Source organism: Suillus discolor, assembly GCF_016758755.1.
Source record: "Suillus discolor strain FC423 chromosome Unknown F5147scaffold_4, whole genome shotgun sequence".
NCBI lineage: Eukaryota > Fungi > Basidiomycota > Agaricomycetes > Boletales > Suillaceae > Suillus > Suillus discolor.
Window position 1 is genome coordinate 1,049,189 of NW_024541251.1, and position 19,954 is coordinate 1,069,142.

Here is a 19,954-nt window from a genome sequence, read left to right on the forward strand (position 1 = left end):
ATGCTAACAGGTCACACATCACTCAATTTTTGAAAAAACTCGTGCTGCAGCTTGATATGCAACACACTGTACATGGTCTAAGAGACCCGGGCTCTCCGATGTAGGAGCCGAACAATTTCGGAGTGGTAATGGCAGCTGAAGTTTGTCTTAGTAGCCAGCCACGGATCCGTCCGGTAAGCGTCAAGTCGGAAGGCATCCGATGAACCTAGGTACCACTGGTTCTAACTACGTAAAGTTCGTCTTAGCCAGCCACGGATCCGAAATATAACATGTCCGGTACTAGATGGTCCCACGAGTCCGTGTGTCCCAAGAGTCCGCGCATTGACTCTAGCACACGCAATTCTACACGGAATCCTTATCCATGATAGATCTGGATTCGCCCAAACATAATACACACTGCCATATTTTTTTTTTGAAGAAAATCGAAGTAGATCTTGTTCCATGGACAACTTATCAGTGCGAGAGGCATAGAAGGCTCGCTCTAAAGGTCAGATCTCCACATATAATTCTGGAATATTGTGAGATGGTTATACATGATTAGAGAATACTAAAACAAATTTATCCGGGGCACATGCTTGTCAGGATCATCTGCGATGAAGAAATAAGCCCCAAACGTGACAATCTGCCCAAAGCGTTACATAGAGACTGTGTAATCAAAACTCCGCAATGCCGGAATGCTTTACACCATGCACAACTTCACAATACTCAAACGGTGCGGACTCTGCGGAGCGTGAAAAGGCATTGCGGCAGACGTGTGACATAGTGTGACGAAGTGCGCGAACTCTAGGGAAAATTGCACTTTTCTGCGCGGTAACTCTCTGCTGGACTCAACACGTCGATTTTCGAAAAAGAAACTAGCAGACGTTGTACTTTCGATGTCACGCTATCGAACTGTCAAAGAATTAATTTTATTTGTTTGTGCGATGTGGAGTAATAACCGTTTTGCCAAAAATGCGCGAACTCCCGTGGACATCTAGTAAGCGTCAAATTAGAAGGTATCCGATGAACCTAGGTGGTTCTTACGATATTGCATTTTAGTTTATGGCAAATAAAACTTGAAAGCCCTCGCGATTTTGACTAGAGGTCCATAGCACCCAAATACCCACTGTCGTTTCCAACCATGCAACTCACACTCATCTTCACCACACTCGTTACATTTGCTGCTATTGCTGCGTCACATCCGACACCAAAATTGGTCAAAGCACGTATTTGTGAGAGGGCCTGTGCTATTCTTGTTGATGAGAGTGACGCTGACTCGGAGATGCTATGCAGCTCTGGATAAGCCCCAGGAGCTTAATCCTAGCACAATTGATTATGATTATGGGCTCATTAATATTGCTAGTGCCATCAAACTTGATACACCTGACTCGGTCGACTTTGGAGATACACCCGCGTCGTCTCGTCGCTCCCTCAATTCTGTTGCAAGCGGCGAAGCTGACCACAATGAAACACCTACTTGTGAGAGGACTCGTGCCATTCTTGCTGATGAGAGTGATGCTGACTCGGAGATGCTATGCAGCTCTGGCTGGGCGCCAGGAGCCTGTTGTAATTGATTGGGATTATTCGGTGCTTAAAATGCCGAAGGTACTAGAATCGGAGCTCACACCAACGTCACGTGACGGAGTACACAAAGCGCTTACACCTGATAAACCTGATACACTCATGTCGCCTCGTCGTTCCCTCGATTCTGATGCAAGCGGCGAAGCCAACCACAATGATGTTCACAAGAGAAGTAAGTCATTACAGGCCTGCTGGATCACTATGTATAACACCTGTCACCAGAGGCTTTTGTTTACCGTCTCAAGGACGAGAAGCGCTACAACTAAGCAATATATCCGAGAGAGGTACTGGTTTTTTCCTCTTGCATTACTACTATGAAGTCTTATTGCTGTTTGTTCAGCTTTCGAATCAGGAAAGGGTTGCGAGAAGGCGTGGTACTGAGTTTCATACATCATATAGCTACAGTATCAGGATGCAGCCTAGCTCGCATGAGAGTAGGTAATCGAGTACGGACTCAATCAATAAGCTTAGTGTCTTGCACAAGTATTTGTTGACAGTGACGTGTTCACTGTTGCACTTTACTGACTGAGCTAAGTCTAAATTTAGATTCAGAATGCGGTCACATGCAGCACGTCTTCCTACTGCTGACTACCATACGAGGTTGTACGCTAAGGCAACGCTAAGGATCGCCGACCATCAAAAATAAATGATGTTATTCTGGTACCTCTATGCGGTGCGGTTGAACGCATCTCTCTCCATGTGGAACACAAGATACGGGGTGCATACACTTGTGGCTAAGTGCTGATGACACGGACGAACGGCACGAATGATTGTCGATCAGCTCGGACATCACTTCTACATCATGATTAAGAACGAGGGCTATTTACTATTTATCGTGTCCGACCTATTACGAATCTACAAATCGTATTTGAAAATGTCCTGTTTGATGCTCTCTGGAAAAAATGGAGGTATAAAAACTAAAAATATCAATCAACGGGAGGGAGAGGGAAATTTTGCTGAGGAATGCTATTGTATATCGGACAGAGCTGCTTCGAAGCATCTAATGCTGATCGTCAGACACGGTTTAGTTTACAGTGCTCGGTGCTTACTATTGAGAGGTTGCGAAGCCGCCACATCTTCAGGAGCCTCTGCGAATACTATAGCTAGTCCGCTACGAATCCAATGATTAATTCGAGTCTAGGGTCAGTGAAAGAAGTAACTCACGCGGATAGATGCCAATCGATATGGCTTTACAAAGACAAAAAGTCATTACCAGCTAAAAAGACATAGATATAACACTTACCAATGCAACAGCCAAGGCCCAGGGTTATCGGTGATGAATCGGATAGTTACGCGATCACCAGTGTTGCCAGTGGTCACTGTATCGCGCATGACGGGGTCGACGTAGTTATAAGCGGTACTTCCAGCACTCCTGATAACAGCGAAACTATGCTACAAACCAAATTATTATTAGTCCATCGAGTGTATGTAGATGACACGCCAAGACGTACCCCATGAAGATGGAACGGATGCTGTAAAGACATGTCAGTCAAGGACATACACGTCATTTTGAAATGGACTCACAGGACCCCCAGGGGAGTTATCGGGATTGAACGTAAGTTCGATAACCTTATTCCGTGGCAGAGTGTATACGGAGCCGTTGGGCGCAAGATCCGCAGCCGTCATAGCACCGCTCAGTAACTGTAGTAGGACAGGGATACTAGGAGAAGTGTACTGGACGTTATTGATGAGGAAGTTGAAATTGGACAGATTTTTCCCAAGAACAAGGTCAAGTTTGACGTCTGGTTCCTGCAGTAAACGAGGCGAAGGCGGAGTTAGGGGGTGTAGGCTAGTCTCATTCAGAGCATCCCAGTCCGAGTTTGTCATGTTCTGGGGGTCTGCATCGGGAGCGCCTGCATATCGAAAGATAGCCGTGGCATTTGTACCCGCATCGGGATCGGCATGCACCCAATAATTGTCGACAGGCTGGTTTGTCTCGAGAATGAAGGAGTATCGTTGCGCAGCGTAGATCTGGATAGAGTCCACTACGAGCGGCTCGACGTATTGGCCATCGACTTCGATGATGGTAAGATTGTGGCTGTCGATCGAGAAAATGTAGTTGGGCTTGCACGCCATGTTCAGCAAGCGAAAACGATATCGCTTTCCTGGCTGAACGTCGATGACGGCGAAAGGCACATCTGGCCCTCCATCATAACGCCCGACACCATTGATAAGCACCGAGTCGGCAATTACTTGTCTCTGCACTAGAGGCGATGGCAAGTTATACCTACAAAGCAAGTCGAATTAATAACAAAAAGATGTATCAGCCTTTTCTTTTCTTACCAGTCCATCAATGTGATAATGCTAGATTCTTCATTCAAATGTCAGAAACGCAACTCCGTTTCGTCGAACGCACTCACCGTCATCGATATCATACAATGAACTGTATGGGTCGTTGGGATTGTAGATGATCAGCGGACCTCGTAGACCATCGCAGTATTGCTCCTAAATTAGAATCAGTTTCCGACATCATGAATACATCGAAGTACGTACTCCATAATGAGAGTGGTACCAGTACGTTCCCACTTGGTCGGTAGCATTGAAGTCATACAAAAAAGAGTGTCCCGGAGCGATCGGACATTGAGTAACAAATGACACGCCGTCCATTTGGTTGCTATGGTGTTGGAATAGTCCATGCCAGTGCTGTTTGCAACGGACATCATCGTAAGCTCCTATATGCATTTATCGGCTGGTACTCACAATACTTGTACTCGTTAGCATCGAATCGTTAGTCAATTGGTTCGTGACGTTGATCTTGAACGTATCTCCCTAAATACACGTGAGGTCAACCAAGAGTTTGCGCATGCAAAGTCGATGCTACCTTCTGAGCTACAATAGTGGGCCCGGGATGAGTGCCACCGGCAAGAACCCCTCTGTAATGGATTCAGTAATCAAATAGGTCGAAAATTAAGCAAACACTGACGATCTGGTGAACCCGTCTGGGGATACAATGCCATTGGCAATGACGAGGTCAGAAACTGGGCCAATAGTCACGGCACGACCCTGGAGGCATGCCAGAAGGCATATGAGTACATAGAGTTGGAACATGACTCGAAACTCGAGTCAATAGGAGGAGGAGGATGAGCGAAATACATTGAATCCTTCAGCTTAAGTAGTGCTCCTGGTATCGCCCTCTGGATCAGAGAGTCGGTCTGTATAACTTCCGATTCGTGGATCGAAATAATTGACTACGAGGCAGTAATCCCCTGTACTGGTACGTCCCAGCAGGTTCCCAGCTATAGGTCTCCACCGATCAACTCGAATGCACTACGGACTTTGTAGAATGGAAAATTTGATTACCTGTCAAAGGCACTCTCCGTCAGCGATACGAGCTCTTCGAAGCTGGGTAGTCCAAAAGGGACTTGGCGGCTGACCGGAGTACCTGAATGCGCTTTCATGTCTTCCGCACGTTTTGTGGATGTCGTTGGTCGGGGGCGTTGCAACGGATCACCTGAATAAGCATTGATGGTTCGAGAGGCAGCTACTATGCTGTCATGTCAGTTACAGTTACTGCCTTCGGACCTATTTTGGGCATGCAGGACACGACGGACCGCCTTGTATAATGCAATATGATCAAATCACTAGCCAAGCGATACCGGTAGTAGAACATTAACCCTCGGCAGAGGTGTCAAAATACCCACGGGCCACGACCGACCACAGATCTTCAAGACTTGGCCCCAGGCACTGTAGCGATAAATTTGACAGTTGCCGAGTTCAAGACTGGTATGGAGATGGATCTGTTTATAAGCGGAGATCTTTGGTGCCGCAGCAACGTTGCATAGTAGTTGCCCAGTAAGTAACGTCAGATTGAATGAGCTCTGTAAGTAAAAGGTTGGCTTACAACAATTTTTCAAGAGCGCGAGTAGCTGCTTCCTCCCGCGTCAGACCACCTGTTACTATGTAGCATGAACACCCGACAAACTGATGAGTCGAATCTAATTATACCTCCGCAGCTAAAAACATACTGCAATCCGACAGTATGTTATTGTTGTAATTTGATTCATTGGACCGCATTGCGGTGACGTAGCTTGGAGCTATCAAGTGTCTGTATAGGCACATGAACATTATCCGTTGAACCATGATGGCTGCTGAGCTCAGGTGACACCTTCTGGACCGCTATCAGGTGTTGCTGTGATTCCGCAGGTGCAATTAATTTGAAAACGGAGGCTATAATTAATGTCATCGGTATAAATATAGAACCACGAGGTTATAGTTGGTTGTAGACGCGATGCAATTTGAATCATAAGCGCCTCGTCGCATCAAAGGAAGCAGGGGACTAAGTGATCGTCCACGCTCAAGTACGAATATCTTGCAAGCCATCTTGCAAAGAATGGCTGGGCCCTGAGCGGACATAAAATCACTGATGTTGGGTGAACGCTATAGGCAAATATAGTTGAGAGCAGATAACAGTATAATTCAGGAAAGTACCAGAAAGGAATCGGGACCATTGACATGTGTGCACTGGAGTCAGCCGAGGCCGTGGCATACGATGAGTTAGCTGTACGGTACTGGATTGTTGAGGACGCGTTTGGTTCATTAAAGGTATATTGTATGTTGGACAAATAGTGAGGTGATTAACGTACCATACCTACTAGTAGGGAGGGCGAAGATCCCGTAGCGCACGAACTACGACTTCCAATGGTGTACTAGTAACGATCTCCAGTCTTAGCACATATTGAATTCCTTCCATTTTACATAGTAAGGGCTGGTGTCGATCGTTCTTTGAGCCTATTCATTGCATCGACCACGGCAACTCCAATGGGCGTGTCACTAGCGAAATAGTGAAACTGGATGTGTTGGCACGGTTAAACATTAAGCGCTTGAGAGCCAAAGTACTGCCGTTTGACAAGCCGTTGAGTACAGTGGATGCGACGACGTGGTCCGAGTCTAAATTGAACGGCAAGAGCCTGAGAGCTAGTACATAGTAACACAGCCAAACAAATCGGACGCGTCTCATATTTGACTTGTGTTGGCGCGTCGGATCTATCATCCCCCAGCAGCGCAGTCTCTCGTCTTCTATACAAAAGAACTTTCATGACCCACGACTTTCGACCTCGTGATGGTCTTTTTTTCGCAGATCCTGACGATGAGGAAGATGATGCGAAGTCCACAACCGTGACGGTTCCGAGTCAGATTGGCGTATCAGTGCAGTCAGCATCTCACCAACTAGCTCCCCCATTGGGTCCGCCCCACTCCCCGCAAGAGAAGCGTCTGTTCTTTGCCGATAGTGATGATGAAGATATTCCACGTTTCCAAACTCCAAGGCCAATTGCGATTAATTCAGAATTGATCATGAATGGCAATGACAGCGAAAGCGACCTGGAGATACCCTCATTTGAAGAGGTTCCTCGAGCTTCCAGCGTCAGTAGTATGTCATCAGGGCCCTCTCTCAGAAGTTCCTCGCCGGTGCCAGGTCCTTCTCGTGAAGAACCACCGGTCAAAAAGAGGCGACTCTCACCTCCTTCTAAGGTTCAGGTGCGTACTGGACAAGGATCGTCTGGTCATTCTGCATATCTTGGATCATTCCTTGTTGGAAATGCGTGGAGTACTGTCAGAGGCAAAGGTTATATCAAACCAGGCGGCACCATTCACATTGAACGGGATGATCCTGATGATTTTAAATCTGGCCTACCGGTTTCCGGCAAAGGAAAGAAGAAAGTCCTTCCCGGTAATGGTAAAAAGAAGCAACTCACCCTCGGTGCTATGCTGAAATCGCAGCCACCCAAAACGACGAAGAAAGCTGACACCGTAGTTCGCCTTACAAATGACCGTGGTTTCGGTGAGTATCATCTGCAAATGATGTAAGGGTGCTCACATATTTCAACCAGAGTTTGGCCGTCTTCCACAGCATGTTTCATCTTGGGTTTCAAGGCTTCTTGACTTCGGTACTTTATCTTCCATCTGAATTAGCCTTGCATTTACCACGGCGTCCAGGGATCGTCGACTTCAAGGGCAGTACAGTGGTGGACTGCCCGGCCACTCTATATTCTGGTGCAGACCTGATAGTCTCATTGTCTGTATATGTCCGTGCATCTGCATTCAAACCACCGAGTACTTCCGCGGAGGGGGCACCGAAGGCGATGTTCAATCAGGGACAAGAGACACAAGATGAACAAACTCTCAGAGAACGCAAATCTGCGCTACTCTCTCTCTTCGATGCTGTTAACCTCCGCCCTTGTAGGGGAGCCCGCGTCCAAGATAATGACAACATGGAAAATGGATCTGACGGCATGAACAATAAACTGACGCAACATCCCGGCGATGCCAAGAAAAAGAGAATTGAAATTGTTGGCGACGGCGAGGAAGTAGAAATAGAAGAAGGCGAGGAGTTATCTGACAGCGAGTTGGATGTCATCTACAAGAAGCGGGTATCATTTTGTGACGTCAGGCTATCATATTGACAGTTTTCTAGAGCCCAGAAGCATGATCAATCGATGGCTGAGATGGATCCTCCTGGCACCTTTACATTAACACTAAGGGGATACCAGAAACAAGCGCTTATGTGGGCCGGAATATCATCGAATTTCTAATTCTCCCCTACTGACTCATACAAGGTGGATGCATTCAAAGGAATCAGGCGAAATGTCTGCTAGAGAAGCTGTGTCTATGCACCCTCTATGGAGCGAGTAAGTCCCCAAAACATGCTATAGGAACAGCGATCAACTGTTCTTATAGGTATGCTTTCCCTGCCGAACCTCGAGATGGTATAATCGATCTGACTGCAGACGAGAAGCCGTTCTACTTCAACCCTTACTCTGGAGAACTCAGTCTTGACTTTCCTAAGGCCGAACGCAAACTCAAAGGAGGGATCCTCGCGTAAGTAGCAAACATTCGTTGATTACTAAATACTTATTCCCTGCCAGTGATGGTAAGGTGCAGTTCTCATCTGACATTACCTTACTCATAAACAACAACCTTTCAATATGGCACACCACGCAGAGAGTGCGTCCCTGTAACCTTTGTGCAGTGATCAGAGCTGATTCATACATCTCAGTGGGAATGGGAAAAACCATCATGTTATCTGCTCTCATTCATACAAACCGAGATCCGGAACCTATTCTTCCTGAGGATACTTCCAGGGATCTTGCACGCATTCGTCAGCTGAAACTTGACAATGCCTTTCGGTCAAGAGCTCTCAGGCAAACAAAGAAGCCTACCGAAGGCCCTTCTGCAACATTGATTGTTGCTCCTACCTCACTGCTCTCCCAGTGGCACGAGGAACTCCAGCGGTCGAGTGCACCAGGGACCCTCAGAGTCAGTGTCTGGCACGGACAGAATAGGCTGGACCTGGATGGTATAGAAGATAATTCGATGGATGATGCGTCTATCACCGTGATTATTACATCCTACGGCGTACTTGCCTCCGAACACTCCAAACTGCTCAAGTCTGGTGGTCAATCTTCTATTTTCCAAGGTATGTCTCAGGGATCAACAAAAATCCCTCGATTAACGGCTTGTGAAGTGAAGTGGCTGCGAGTCATTTTGGACGAAGCTCATCACTGCAAGTCCAGGACAAGTAAGACCGCACGAGCTGTGTATGCTCTTCGTGCTAGACGTAGATGGGCCGTAACAGGTGACTACACTGGTGTCTCTCATAATCCAGATGCTAAATTACGATCAGGAACTCCCATTGTCAATAAACTGGAGGACCTTCATTCGCTTCTGTGAGTAACAAAAGTGTACATATACAATAGTTTAACTGATCTCGTATCAGTCAATTCCTGGAGTATACACCGTGGTCATCGTACTCATTCTTCCGCTCGTATGTGTCTATCCTTCTCGTGAATTTTCATTCTTCTTAAGACTGAAGCCATTTTTCAGCTTCATTACTGTGCCATTCCTTGCTCGCGATCCCAAGGCAATAGAAATAGTGCAAGTAATCCTTGAGAGTGTCCTTCTCCGACGCGAGAAGAACATGCGTGATAATTCTGGCAAACGCATCGTCGAATTACCTGCGAAGGAGGTCACTGTCGATACACTGCACTTTACACCTGCAGAACAAAAGATATACGACTCTATTTACAATGCGGCAAAGCGGAACTTCGATCAGCTCAACGCGAAAGGGCTTGTAGGCAAAAACTACACCCACATTCTTGCTATGATTATGAGGTAAGATGTTCGATGCCTGACGTATCTTAATCTTACCTCTTTTTCAAGACTGCGCCGGGCAGTGCTTCATCCAGATCTGGTCACTGATACTAGCGATGGGATAGAGACTAAACCTTCTGGACACTCCAAAGATGGAGCGATCGACGTGGACACCCTGATGAATGACATCTCAGAGCGTGATTCGGGGAGTAGCTCGAAAGCGGCCTATGCTGAGAGTGTTTTAGCCAACCTTAACATGTCCAATGATGCAGAATGCCCGATCTGCCTTGATGTGATGCAGACACCGTCCATCATCCCTCCCTGTATGCATCAATGGTGCGCATAATACTGTCCGTTTCATCTACCAATGCTAACGTTATAACACAGTTGTAAAGAATGCATTATATCATATCTTGCGACATGCACGGACAAGGGAGAGGTGCCACGATGCCCGACGTGCTCACATGGACCAGTCAAGGAGCAAGATCTCATTGAGGTTCTCCGATCGTCTGGTCAAGATAGCCCACACCAGGAGTCCACAGGGGACGAAAAAGAAGGGACGTCGACGTCAGAAGTCTTCCTGCGCCGAAATGATTTTAGATCATCCACGAAACTGGATGCGCTGGTACAAAACCTCAGTAGGTGTTCTTTTGCATAGTCCATTCCAACTCTGAGCTAAGTTGGTTCCAGGACGAATTCGAGATCAAGACCCATACTTCCGCGCTGTCGTCTTCTCGCAGTTTACGTCCTTCCTTTCGCTTATCTCTGTGGCACTGGACCGTGAACGCCTGTCGTGGTACCGTTTTGATGGATCAATGGACCTCAAGAAGCGCAATGCTGCCATATCAGAATTCAAGCAGAACGAGCGGAAACCCAAGGTTCTCATTGTCAGCTTGAAAGCAGGTGGCGTTGGTCTGAACGTAAGCGCAAGTCACCTGCCTCTTGAATCTCCTGAACGTTACTTCAAACGATAGCTGACGAGCGCCAACCACGTTTTCATGGTTAGTCCCCGGAACTTGTCGCTCCGTGCCACTGATGAATATTGCTCAGATGGACTGCTGGTGGAACGCGGCAACTGAAAATCAAGGTTGGTGTCCGGGTATCCGTCTATAGTTGACCGTACTGATTTTGGTGACAGCCATCGATCGCGTGCACCGAATAGGCCAAGAGAAAACTGTCTATGTCAAACACTTTATAGTGAGCTCGTCTTGATTTCTGTTCACCATATCCATTAAACCTTCTCCGAGGTCGATCACACCATCGAAGGCCGCATACTCCAGATCCAAAAACGCAAGACCGCCATCGTCAAAGAGGCATTCCGAGGGAGCGATAAATCGGGCAAAGCAGACCCGGAGAGCCTCGAGAATCTGAAAGTTATATTCGGTGATGATTAATAACAGCTCTTGTATAAATGGTGCTTCTCTTCGAATGGCATCGAACTAGATGTAAGTCTACGGAGCAAGAAATTTTAATGGTCCAATCAAAATGGACTTCGACAGGAACTTCGAAACCCACGATCCAGACGCAGGTAGCTGAACTGAGTAAAAATAATAATTCCATGATTATCTCCAATGAACATGTCATGATCACCTTCGATCGGCAAACTAATTGCGAGTCTCGCAGCATTGCAAGCAAACACTTTATTACTCCATCGTTCGATAAAAAATCTACACAGGGCACAGCCCAAAATAATAATACATGAGAAAACTGTCAAAGTGAAGCGTAACATCACAGTCACAAGATTGCCCTGAGGCTCCTGAGATGTGAGGAAACAAAATCCCTTAACCGTAAGTGCTCTCTGTCTTGATCGCGCCGCAAAATCGACATGACCAAAACTGGTGGGGTATTTCAGCCTCACCACACGTCTTACAAGTCCATCCCATAAGAGGATCTTGAGGACGCCCTGTTAAACACAAGGTACATTGGTGTGCTTGTTGGTCATTGACGAGCGTGCAAACCACACAAGCCCATTGCTCACCACCAGCTGGGGTCTCGGCTGGTTTGCGAGGAGGCGTGGGATCCTTGGCACTGCCTGGCTGCCTCACTGCAACGACCCTAGACTGTTTTGGGGCATCAGAAATTAATCCGGAAGTACTACCATGTGGCCTCGATGGTCCGATAACAACACGTGATTGACTCGCAGTACTACGCGAGGTGAAAGGACGGACGGTGAAGCATGCTGCGCACTGCAGCACAATCGGCTCATTGTGAAGTGTGCACACAGGACAAGGCCACGGTTCTAGAGGGGAATCATCGGTAAGATCAATGATGTCTTCGATGCTTTCCCTGGCCGCCCTCTCGGCTTCGCGCTGGGCAAGTATACCCGACCCACACTCGATCTCATCACGCTTTCTGCGCTCGGCAGCCTGTGAAAGGTAGTGTTAACGTATATTTTCAGAAGACGGGAAACACAAAGAAGGACCTGTGCGGCCAGTTCACGAGGATCCATGCCTTGCAGTGCAGTGATTCTGAGACCACCTAGTCTGCCGCCGCCGCCGAGAACGTCATTGGCACGACGCCTCTCTTCGGCAGCTTCAAGAGCTTTGAGTCTAGCTAAGTGTGGCGGAAGATCGTACGATACCCCTGCGCCCAGTCTGTGGCCAGGAGAAAAGAAGCCTTCACCAGCGTAGCCAGAGCGCACTAGTGCATCATACTCGTCTTCAAGTGCAGCTAGAAACTTGTAAAAAATTTCGTCGTGAGGGCCATGGACATTATGAGTAAGCTATATTGAAGTAATATCGGTAGCTTGAATACGCCGTTTCAAAGACTTTCTTACCTCATGGAGCATGACCCGAACAACTTGATCTTCCTCATAAAAGGTGTCGGGAGCCCATGGAAGGCGTAATCTCAGAAGAATCTGCTGTCCTCCGTTTACATCTGAATGTGTGTCAGCAAGTGCAATGAACAACTGATGTGTCCGACGCTCACTCAACCCTGCATGATGGGTGACCCTATGAAGAAGTCTCAGGTGATGCTGGAAGGAACTTACCGACTAAATTAGGGCTTTCGGGGAAAAATTCAGATAATAACGGCAAGACCCAGCCGTGCTCCCTCATGATAGGCTTTACCAGGGTTGCTACCCGTTGAAGCATGGGCAAGGCTCGATCTGCATGTGGACGGTCTTTCAAGTGAGTGAATGATTTCACGAAAGTTTGTAACATGTATCCCGGAGTGGCTGGATAGTGGCCAACAACATATCATGATTGCTTAATCAGCTTTAAGCAGTACTAACAGTAAAGTTATAAATAAGAATACACAACCACTGACACTACTGAAGTATTATGTTAAGTTACACGTTACAACAATGTCATGACAGGCTTATGGCCGCTATAACTATGAGCAACCCGGGCGGCCACCTCACGCTGAGGCACCCTGAGATAAACATGCTCGGTTAACGGTACTTCTCCCCCACCCACGAACTTCTGATGTTATTCTGGAATGATACTTGGTTCACTCTGGTTTTACGGGGTGACGCATGCTAATTTCCAGTAGCAGCAGTTCCGCGGTTATATGCAGGTGTTCTGGGCTCTGGCCTTGATAAACCTTCGGAACCGATGCTAACTCAACGTAAGTCGTTGTCAAACTTTTGTCATTAATCAACATTGTGGTGCTAAACGTCACCCCTTTTGTTATCAATGTCTTTACCTTAAACGCGTGTGCTTCTACTACTAGTCTAACTATAAGCACCGTGAAGCCTCGTCCAACAACTCTGATGACCTTTGCCCCAAAACTACTCTACTCCTGAAAGCAGCTGAGCGCATTGCACACATGAGCTCAAGTGCGACAACAATAACACACGACCTTAATTCATTTTCTTACGCGCAAGGTTAGTTCTGGTTATATTCAAGACTTCCAATCTGATTCGATCCAAATATGGTTTTCAGTTGCTGTCGCCGTTGCCGTCTTGTATGATCACGGTATGCAATCTATCGAGTCTCATGGCCATTGACTCAGTCATCGTCTATTCAGGACTAACCTTCGCTCGTGAAGTGAGTCACTATTGATCAATGGTCGGCGAGCAAAACTTAATGACGTTGCTGGACTCAGATAGATTATATATGGGTGAGTCAAACTTGAAAATGGTGCTCACTTGTTATATGCTAATTTCATGGATGTCCAGCAGAGGCCGCCTTCATTAGTGTCCGCCTTATATCTATTGGTATGTGCAATTAGGATGGAATTTTCTTAGTTTTCATGTTAGTTAGGACCGCTATGTGGGCGATTCCGTTGTGATGTAAGCCCTTATGTTTAGCTCTCATCAGTGGTCTGATGCTGTTCCTAGCCTTGGCGTATATCGTATGTCAATATTTATGTCACAAGCTCTCACTCTCACACGGTCTAGTGTGCCTCACTGAGGATGGATCAATACAAGTAAGCATGTTTATCTAAATGTACGACTTCCGGTTTTCTTACGAAGTCGTTTACAGGAGTATGATTTATAACGTGCTTTATTCGTACTTCTTGCTGATAGCATTGGTTTCACGCATTTTTCAGATGCAAGTACATCCACTTCGTACTCCAAATGATCAGCGTCTCACTTATACACAAGGCTATCCGCTTTTCCAGGTCCGAGGTTGGGGTACCCTTCTGTGTTCATGGCTTACTCAGTGTAAATCATATTTGTACATATACCATTTGACATTTACACCATCCGCACAGCTATCATGCAACTCCGAATATATGCTATGTACCGGCGGACTAGGTGGATACTCACGGTATTGCTCTTATCTTTTTTCAGTGAGATCCTTGCTGTCATTGTAATCATCTGGACGACCAATGGTCCAACAAGCAAATTTGTTGGTACGTACTGCAAAGATACGTGGAGTCACACTTGTTCACTCCACATCACTAGTCATTGTCGAGCCTTTTCCTGGGAAGCACTTGTGCTCCTTCACCGGGATCAACACAGACTTCGTCTATTTATTCATACCCATCCTTTGCTTCGAGACATTGCTCTTCTTCTTGGCCATCAGAGTTTCTCTCAAAAACATGAGAGAAAGGAGGGCCACCCCCGGTACCTCCAGTTTACGCATAAATTCATTCATGAGCATACTTGTGCGAGACAGCATTTTGTATTTTTTCATGTTAGTATCATTTTTTTACATACATTCTTAATCACCGGCTAACAATCGGCCCATCCAGAAACCTGGCGAAGTGCGCTATCGTCATGGGCCTGTGGCGGAATGCTTCTGTGAGATTTTTTTTGAATTTTTTTTTTGATGTATTACTCACTATTACTCATTGTTCCCTGCACGCAACCAGGCCCTGCGCGCAAATATATCTATCCCGTTCATCATGCTTCTAGAAACCATGGTCGGTACCCGAGTGGTAATCAACTTCAAGGAACATTGTTCTCGCCGGTTGAGCTCGGAACCGGTCATGATCACTGGGTCAATACGCTTTGCAGGAGTCAGTGAAGAGACTGCACGCCAGGGTACGATCCATGACCAGTCGAACGAAGGCAACGAGATGCAGCTGGTCAAGGGTTTTCAAGAGAGTACCGAGGTCATCGTTTTCGAGGAAATATAACCTTTAATTGCTGCGAATCCACATGAACTATGCATATGGACCAATTTCTACAATATTGGTGATATAGTACATGTACAAAGGATTGGGCCCATGCCGCTGGTGTAAATGCAATAAGGTACCGGATAATACGATGCAATCTAGTACGTGTGATAACCATGTTACAGTAATGAGTGACTGTTCGAGTGCAGCGATGCAGGATGAAGCAGTGATATGGCAAATAGCAATAATCAATAGCAGAGCGGAGGAGGAAAGCGAAGGATAGATGAGATCCGGGTTGAAAGCGTCGGATAAAGTGCCGAAGGGTATGCAGGTAATGCGAACAATGAAGTTTTGTACATGGTATTCCTATGATAAAATGATATCGTCGGCGGTATTCTTGCTGGCAGTGTACACGTAGATGGAGCGCACGAAAGTGAGCTCGTCTTTCGAATAACATGATGACTCGGGTTGTTTCACACTGGCGTCTGAGTATCCTCGAGGACGTGGGCGAATAGAGAGTACGTCGGTTGAAAGTCTGTGATTAGGAGTGACGGAGGGCTCATCATGAATAGACTTTTCCATTTCGGGAGTCACTGAGGGCCAGTTGAAACGCTTGCGGCGGAAGCTTTAAATCGGCAGAACATAAGATTTCGAAGAAAAATATTCAGTTGAAGGTACTCACCATTCATAGTCCCAAATGAGATCATCTAACACTGCCTCATCTAAAAGGGCATTTCCGTCGGTGTCACGGAAGAATTCTTGCGCGTACTCATGCAGCGCAGCTTTGCACCCGAGCAGACTCTGCATGTGCTTGCATGCGTGCATCTCAAGCTCGAAAGGCCCCAGTTCAATCAACGTGTTAGGCCACAGGACCAACCCGGGAGATTGAGCAGGACGTGAGGGTGGGGGATTTACTGAATGTCGGGGCGATTGTGAAGTGGGGGAAGGAGCAGCAGAAGAGGGAATACCTAGACGGCCGGCTGCTTTGGCACTAATGGATTGTGGTATGGGGGACAGGACGCTCTCTCCACTGGAACGGTCGCCCTTTTTGCCCTTGTTCTCGATCTTGTCCCATTCAACAGCAATCCACTGCTTGAAGACTTTCCCTTTCTTCTTCTTCAGGCTCTTGCTGTCTGTGCTCGACACCGACGCTTGATCAGGATCTGAACCAGAGCCTGAGCCCAAGTCTGAATTTGGTGCAGGAGGTGCAATGGCGAGAGTCATCGCCGCGACTCTCTGGGCGTTGTATCGGCCGAAAACATGATCCAGAACTTCCTGTATGTTTCTTCGTTGGTCTGTGCGGATTTTGTACTTGCTCCAGAGCATATCGACGAACAGACCCTCCAGATCTTTCGCATTGGACTCATGTCTCGTCCATTCTGATGTAGCATCGTATGGCGGTGATTCTTCTTCGTCTTCGGATAGGGAGCTCCGTGTGCTCTTGAAGTCGTCATCGTCATCCGAGTCGCTGTCATCAAAGTCGATGTACGAATGAGGGCGGGAAGGAGAGACGCTGGCGGCGGCCGGCGAAGCTGGAACGCGTTCCAAAGGTTTCACGGTTGGGAATAAGGCTTGATCATCAATCAATTCTAGTCGCCCGCCGGGCGCCAAAACTCTCATGACTTCCATGAGAACATCTTCCCAACTCTCAAGAGGGATGCACAGGGACAGATTTGCCATCCGCACAAGGTCGAATGTGTCACTAGGGAAGCCTAATCGGTGCCCGACGCTGAGTAATATTAGTAAGTAAAGCAGGATCATGTGAAAAACGCGCGTACTCACAAGTTCATTTGCCTCCATTCTACATTTGATGGCGCAGCAATGCCGTCATTTAAGCTTGATGGAGCAATTAAGTCAATACCGATTATCCTTGCTTTCGGCCAATGCTTTGCAGCCCTAATGGCCCAATGTCCTGCGCCGCATCCCACATCAAGAATAGTAGTAGGTGGGTTACCGTTGAATGTAAGAAACGACGGCGTCCCATTGGTGCTGAGACGTTGCAAGAGAACATCTGAGAATCGATCGCTGTGATGGTGGTTGTCAGCCCCGAGCACAGGAATACCGTAGCAACATGCTCACTTGTCAAGAAGGGTACGGTCGTAGGCTTGCATGTAAGGAGCTTGGTGGGGAGGATAAGGATGATGGATCATGCCCCGTCTTGTGGCGAAGTGATTCTTCGCCTGAAATGCTTTGGCAGGGGAGTGCGGTCCCTGCATGAATTCAACATCTTCGTCTCCGTCACTAGATGAATCCGGGAGAGTACTCGTGCTCGCACTGTAGCACGAAGTCGTAGAAAATGATTCTGAGGCGTCACTTGGTGACTTCTTTCTCTTCTGAAGAAACGCCCTCCTGGGCTTGGACGGATCCCATGACAAGGCGCGATTGATGGGGGAGAGAGGTAGGACCACGTCTACGTCGGAAGGGGTGAGGTGTTTTCCCAAAAACCTGCGCTTTCGGATAGAATCTGCATCAGACTGCGGTCCCATGATGCTGGCGTATCCAGAGTCAATACTGCTGGAGGAGCTGGGGCGACTGCAAGAGCCGGTCGGAGCGTAAGAGCTGTTTGAGAAGGTGTAGAATGACGGTCGCGGGGTCAAAATTAAGCTTTCGGACGAGGAACACTCGCCGAGAGAACAAGGCTGAAAGGGAGGAAACGGTCGCGATGAAATTTCCGAAGCCATGATGTGTAGGCCGGAGCAGAATTAATACGACAGCGATTGTGGCCAGTCAAAACGATTGTGGCCAGCATAGGCCTTTGTGGACTGCTAGAAGGGAATTGTCCACTGTAGAAAGCAGCGAGGACAAAGGGAATGAGTTGAAGGGTAAAGCGCAGTCTCTAAGGACAGAGCAAGAACCGGATTGGGTGTGGTGGTCGTCGGAGGACAGGATAGTGGTCCTTGACAGAAATTCAAATGAGCACCGCGGCGGATTGATGGTGGGGAATTTTAAAGAGCTGATCAATCCCGGACTAGAATATGTAATCATATTAGCTGTACCTTGTTCACTTGGCCGGAGACCGTGCGGTAGGGTATCTAGTAAATTTCCGACAACTTGATCTCATCAGGGAACAATGGCTGTGACAACTCAAAGCTAATATCCAATTTTAGTAATTTCTCGATCCCAAATCAAGTAAGCTTCCGCCGGTTATCTTCATCGAAAACTACCGAAAAGGCTCCAAGAACAAGGACATGGGCTTAACGGGCACAACGACCAGCACGACTGCTACTCATGTACTTCCACTCTTTGCTTTTCATTTTCTGCGTAAACCCGCACTAAATCATAATCAAACCAATGTAGTCAAGGTTCCTGTCAAGGCTGATTTCAGCGTCAACTACCAAAGCGATGCCTAGTACAGCAATAACTCCTCGCGGATACTCGCGTTCCGTCCGTGACGGCAGTTTCTGCGCCCAGCGGTTGTATTATTCCTCCTTTGAGATCAAAGTGATATGGAGGCAGCACCTCGATCAGACGTAATACTAAAACACACTACCTGCCAAGGCCCAAGATCACATGTTTCCCCATAATCACTCCAAGATAACGGAAGGAGCCAGGATCATCTTCCACGATCCTAGAATTAGTTGTCTCTAAATTACCAACTCGAGCAGTTGGTGCGGACGTGACGACTGTTGAGACAAATTCACTATGGGAATACCCGCCGCATCACCAAGAGCATCCCTCAATGCTGTCACTTTCGTAGCACTTGACGCCGAAGTAACCTGTTCAATCAACAGGTACCTGGTCGACTTGCCCAGATAAGCTTAGCGTTTTCCTGAAGCCACAACGGAAAGTCTCCTACCGGAAGCCGCTTGACACATTCAATGACAGTAAAGGGTCCTCTCTTACCTTTGGTGAGTTTAATTGAAGGGTCCACACCGTTAACTCATGCCAGGGCTCACAATGCATGGGGATATCTCGACAGCATAACAGCGGGTCCTGCTTGAGTGCAGGAGACATCATAATTATGAACACATCTCTTACAAACTAGAACGTCGTCAGATCGTAAGCACCAATAACGGATATGTAACCCGTGACAGAAAGGGACTCCGCATGAATACAATCCCTGTACCTGACGGAGGAACGACAAAAGGAGCACCGCAGAAAGTTCAATCTTCGTCTTTCTTGGGAGGGGGCCCGCAGGGCTGCAGCATTCGCTAATGAATATTTATCAGATTATGATCCGAGTACTAAGAGTAGCCTGACATACCTCTGTCATCTCGAACTTTGTTCGGCCGATAGCTTCTCCGTCTGCAAGAGCTAGATATGAAAGCAAGGACGGGTGTCCTACAATAGAAGACAGCGTATCTCTGTGTTGATGTGTGACCCAGTCACTATTATTGCATGCTCAGAATAGGTCGTACAGATTCAAATGCTTGGCGTACTATTTCGTCAAGTCTGCGTGACCTGAAGACGTGAAGGAATATCAGAAACGAACTACTAAGATATTAAAAATGGAACATACCAGTTCCTGTGTAACGAGCGTGTACTGAAAGAAGGTCAAATAAATTACAGTGAACTAGAAGCAGCGCTCACAATGCTCCAATTGCGTGTTGGCGGTATACCTGAGTTCAGAGGACTAGCATAAACCGGTCAGAATGGTTAGATTGTGGTGCCGGCGAAACTCACCATGATCGTTGAGAGGAAAGGAGTTAATTTTGATAATTTCACAATTAGATATTTGATTTATTTTTTTCTCTAAGAGATATGTCCACGGACCACGGACTATCATTCCTCGGACGCGTCGAAGAAACACTTTTAATTGGTCTGGCTAGCTCACGTTCTGCAGAAAAACTCACGGTCT

At 47.2% G+C, this 19,954-nt stretch overlaps 7 protein-coding genes across 7 annotated transcripts; 3 read left to right on the forward strand and 4 right to left on the reverse strand.

Annotated features, from left to right (window-relative positions):
• Nucleotides 1–1,049: 1,049 nt before the first annotated feature.
• Nucleotides 1,050–2,025, forward strand: F5147DRAFT_670083 (uncharacterized protein). Its single transcript, XM_041435506.1, has 5 exons — nucleotides 1,050–1,211; nucleotides 1,273–1,458; nucleotides 1,520–1,732; nucleotides 1,783–1,844; nucleotides 1,901–2,025. The coding sequence occupies exons 1-4, from the start codon at nucleotides 1,121–1,123 to the stop codon at nucleotides 1,824–1,826; spliced, it is 534 nt and encodes a 177-aa protein (XP_041298653.1). The 5' UTR covers nucleotides 1,050–1,120; the 3' UTR covers nucleotides 1,827–1,844; nucleotides 1,901–2,025.
• Nucleotides 2,026–2,341: 316 nt separating this feature from the next.
• F5147DRAFT_807203 (laccase) lies at nucleotides 2,342–4,590 on the reverse strand (the record flags this gene model as incomplete). The annotated part of the gene is made up of 12 exons (XM_041443377.1): nucleotides 2,342–2,560; nucleotides 2,610–2,671; nucleotides 2,725–2,748; nucleotides 2,804–2,952; nucleotides 3,012–3,032; nucleotides 3,085–3,787; nucleotides 3,844–3,871; nucleotides 3,921–4,005; nucleotides 4,054–4,203; nucleotides 4,261–4,329; nucleotides 4,382–4,433; nucleotides 4,478–4,590. Coding segments are annotated over 12 exons (1,530 nt in total), but the record flags the coding sequence as incomplete, so codon positions are not given.
• A 1,953-nt stretch (nucleotides 4,591–6,543) lies between these two features.
• F5147DRAFT_670095 (SNF2 family N-terminal domain-containing protein) lies at nucleotides 6,544–11,230 on the forward strand. Its single transcript, XM_041435507.1, has 19 exons — nucleotides 6,544–7,339; nucleotides 7,389–7,445; nucleotides 7,495–7,924; nucleotides 7,973–8,062; nucleotides 8,115–8,186; nucleotides 8,236–8,376; nucleotides 8,424–8,428; nucleotides 8,555–8,974; nucleotides 9,023–9,133; nucleotides 9,182–9,224; nucleotides 9,275–9,322; nucleotides 9,382–9,669; nucleotides 9,718–9,984; nucleotides 10,036–10,286; nucleotides 10,339–10,568; nucleotides 10,623–10,649; nucleotides 10,699–10,735; nucleotides 10,787–10,845; nucleotides 10,896–11,230. The coding sequence occupies exons 1-19, from the start codon at nucleotides 6,595–6,597 to the stop codon at nucleotides 11,040–11,042; spliced, it is 3,468 nt and encodes a 1,155-aa protein (XP_041298655.1). The 5' UTR covers nucleotides 6,544–6,594; the 3' UTR covers nucleotides 11,043–11,230.
• A 43-nt stretch (nucleotides 11,231–11,273) lies between these two features.
• On the reverse strand, nucleotides 11,274–12,834 carry F5147DRAFT_670103 (WLM domain-containing protein). The gene is made up of 5 exons (XM_041435508.1): nucleotides 12,638–12,834; nucleotides 12,577–12,582; nucleotides 12,425–12,525; nucleotides 12,071–12,370; nucleotides 11,274–12,014 (listed from the first exon to the last, which is right to left on the reverse strand). Exons 1-5 carry the CDS (start codon nucleotides 12,807–12,809, stop codon nucleotides 11,430–11,432), a joined length of 1,164 nt encoding a protein of 387 aa, XP_041298656.1. The 5' UTR covers nucleotides 12,810–12,834; the 3' UTR covers nucleotides 11,274–11,429.
• A 343-nt stretch (nucleotides 12,835–13,177) lies between these two features.
• Nucleotides 13,178–15,462, forward strand: F5147DRAFT_258433 (uncharacterized protein). The gene is made up of 14 exons (XM_041428886.1): nucleotides 13,178–13,215; nucleotides 13,321–13,474; nucleotides 13,533–13,565; nucleotides 13,618–13,637; nucleotides 13,696–13,710; nucleotides 13,772–13,807; nucleotides 13,854–13,882; nucleotides 13,931–13,944; nucleotides 13,991–14,023; nucleotides 14,198–14,257; nucleotides 14,308–14,448; nucleotides 14,501–14,732; nucleotides 14,791–14,839; nucleotides 14,911–15,462. Exons 2-14 carry the CDS (start codon nucleotides 13,417–13,419, stop codon nucleotides 15,175–15,177), a joined length of 987 nt encoding a protein of 328 aa, XP_041298657.1. The 5' UTR covers nucleotides 13,178–13,215; nucleotides 13,321–13,416; the 3' UTR covers nucleotides 15,178–15,462.
• A 60-nt stretch (nucleotides 15,463–15,522) lies between these two features.
• F5147DRAFT_566361 (uncharacterized protein) lies at nucleotides 15,523–17,372 on the reverse strand (the record flags this gene model as incomplete). The annotated part of the gene is made up of 4 exons (XM_041430794.1): nucleotides 15,523–15,781; nucleotides 15,839–16,885; nucleotides 16,939–17,181; nucleotides 17,236–17,372. 4 exons carry the CDS (start codon nucleotides 17,370–17,372, stop codon nucleotides 15,523–15,525), a joined length of 1,686 nt encoding a protein of 561 aa, XP_041298658.1.
• Nucleotides 17,373–19,259: 1,887 nt separating this feature from the next.
• Nucleotides 19,260–19,882, reverse strand: F5147DRAFT_768277 (splicing factor 3B subunit 5/RDS3 complex subunit 10; the record flags this gene model as incomplete). Its single annotated transcript, XM_041440949.1, has 6 exons — nucleotides 19,260–19,307; nucleotides 19,361–19,484; nucleotides 19,536–19,557; nucleotides 19,616–19,639; nucleotides 19,687–19,729; nucleotides 19,877–19,882. 6 exons carry the CDS (start codon nucleotides 19,880–19,882, stop codon nucleotides 19,260–19,262), a joined length of 267 nt encoding a protein of 88 aa, XP_041298659.1.
• Nucleotides 19,883–19,954: the final 72 nt, after the last annotated feature.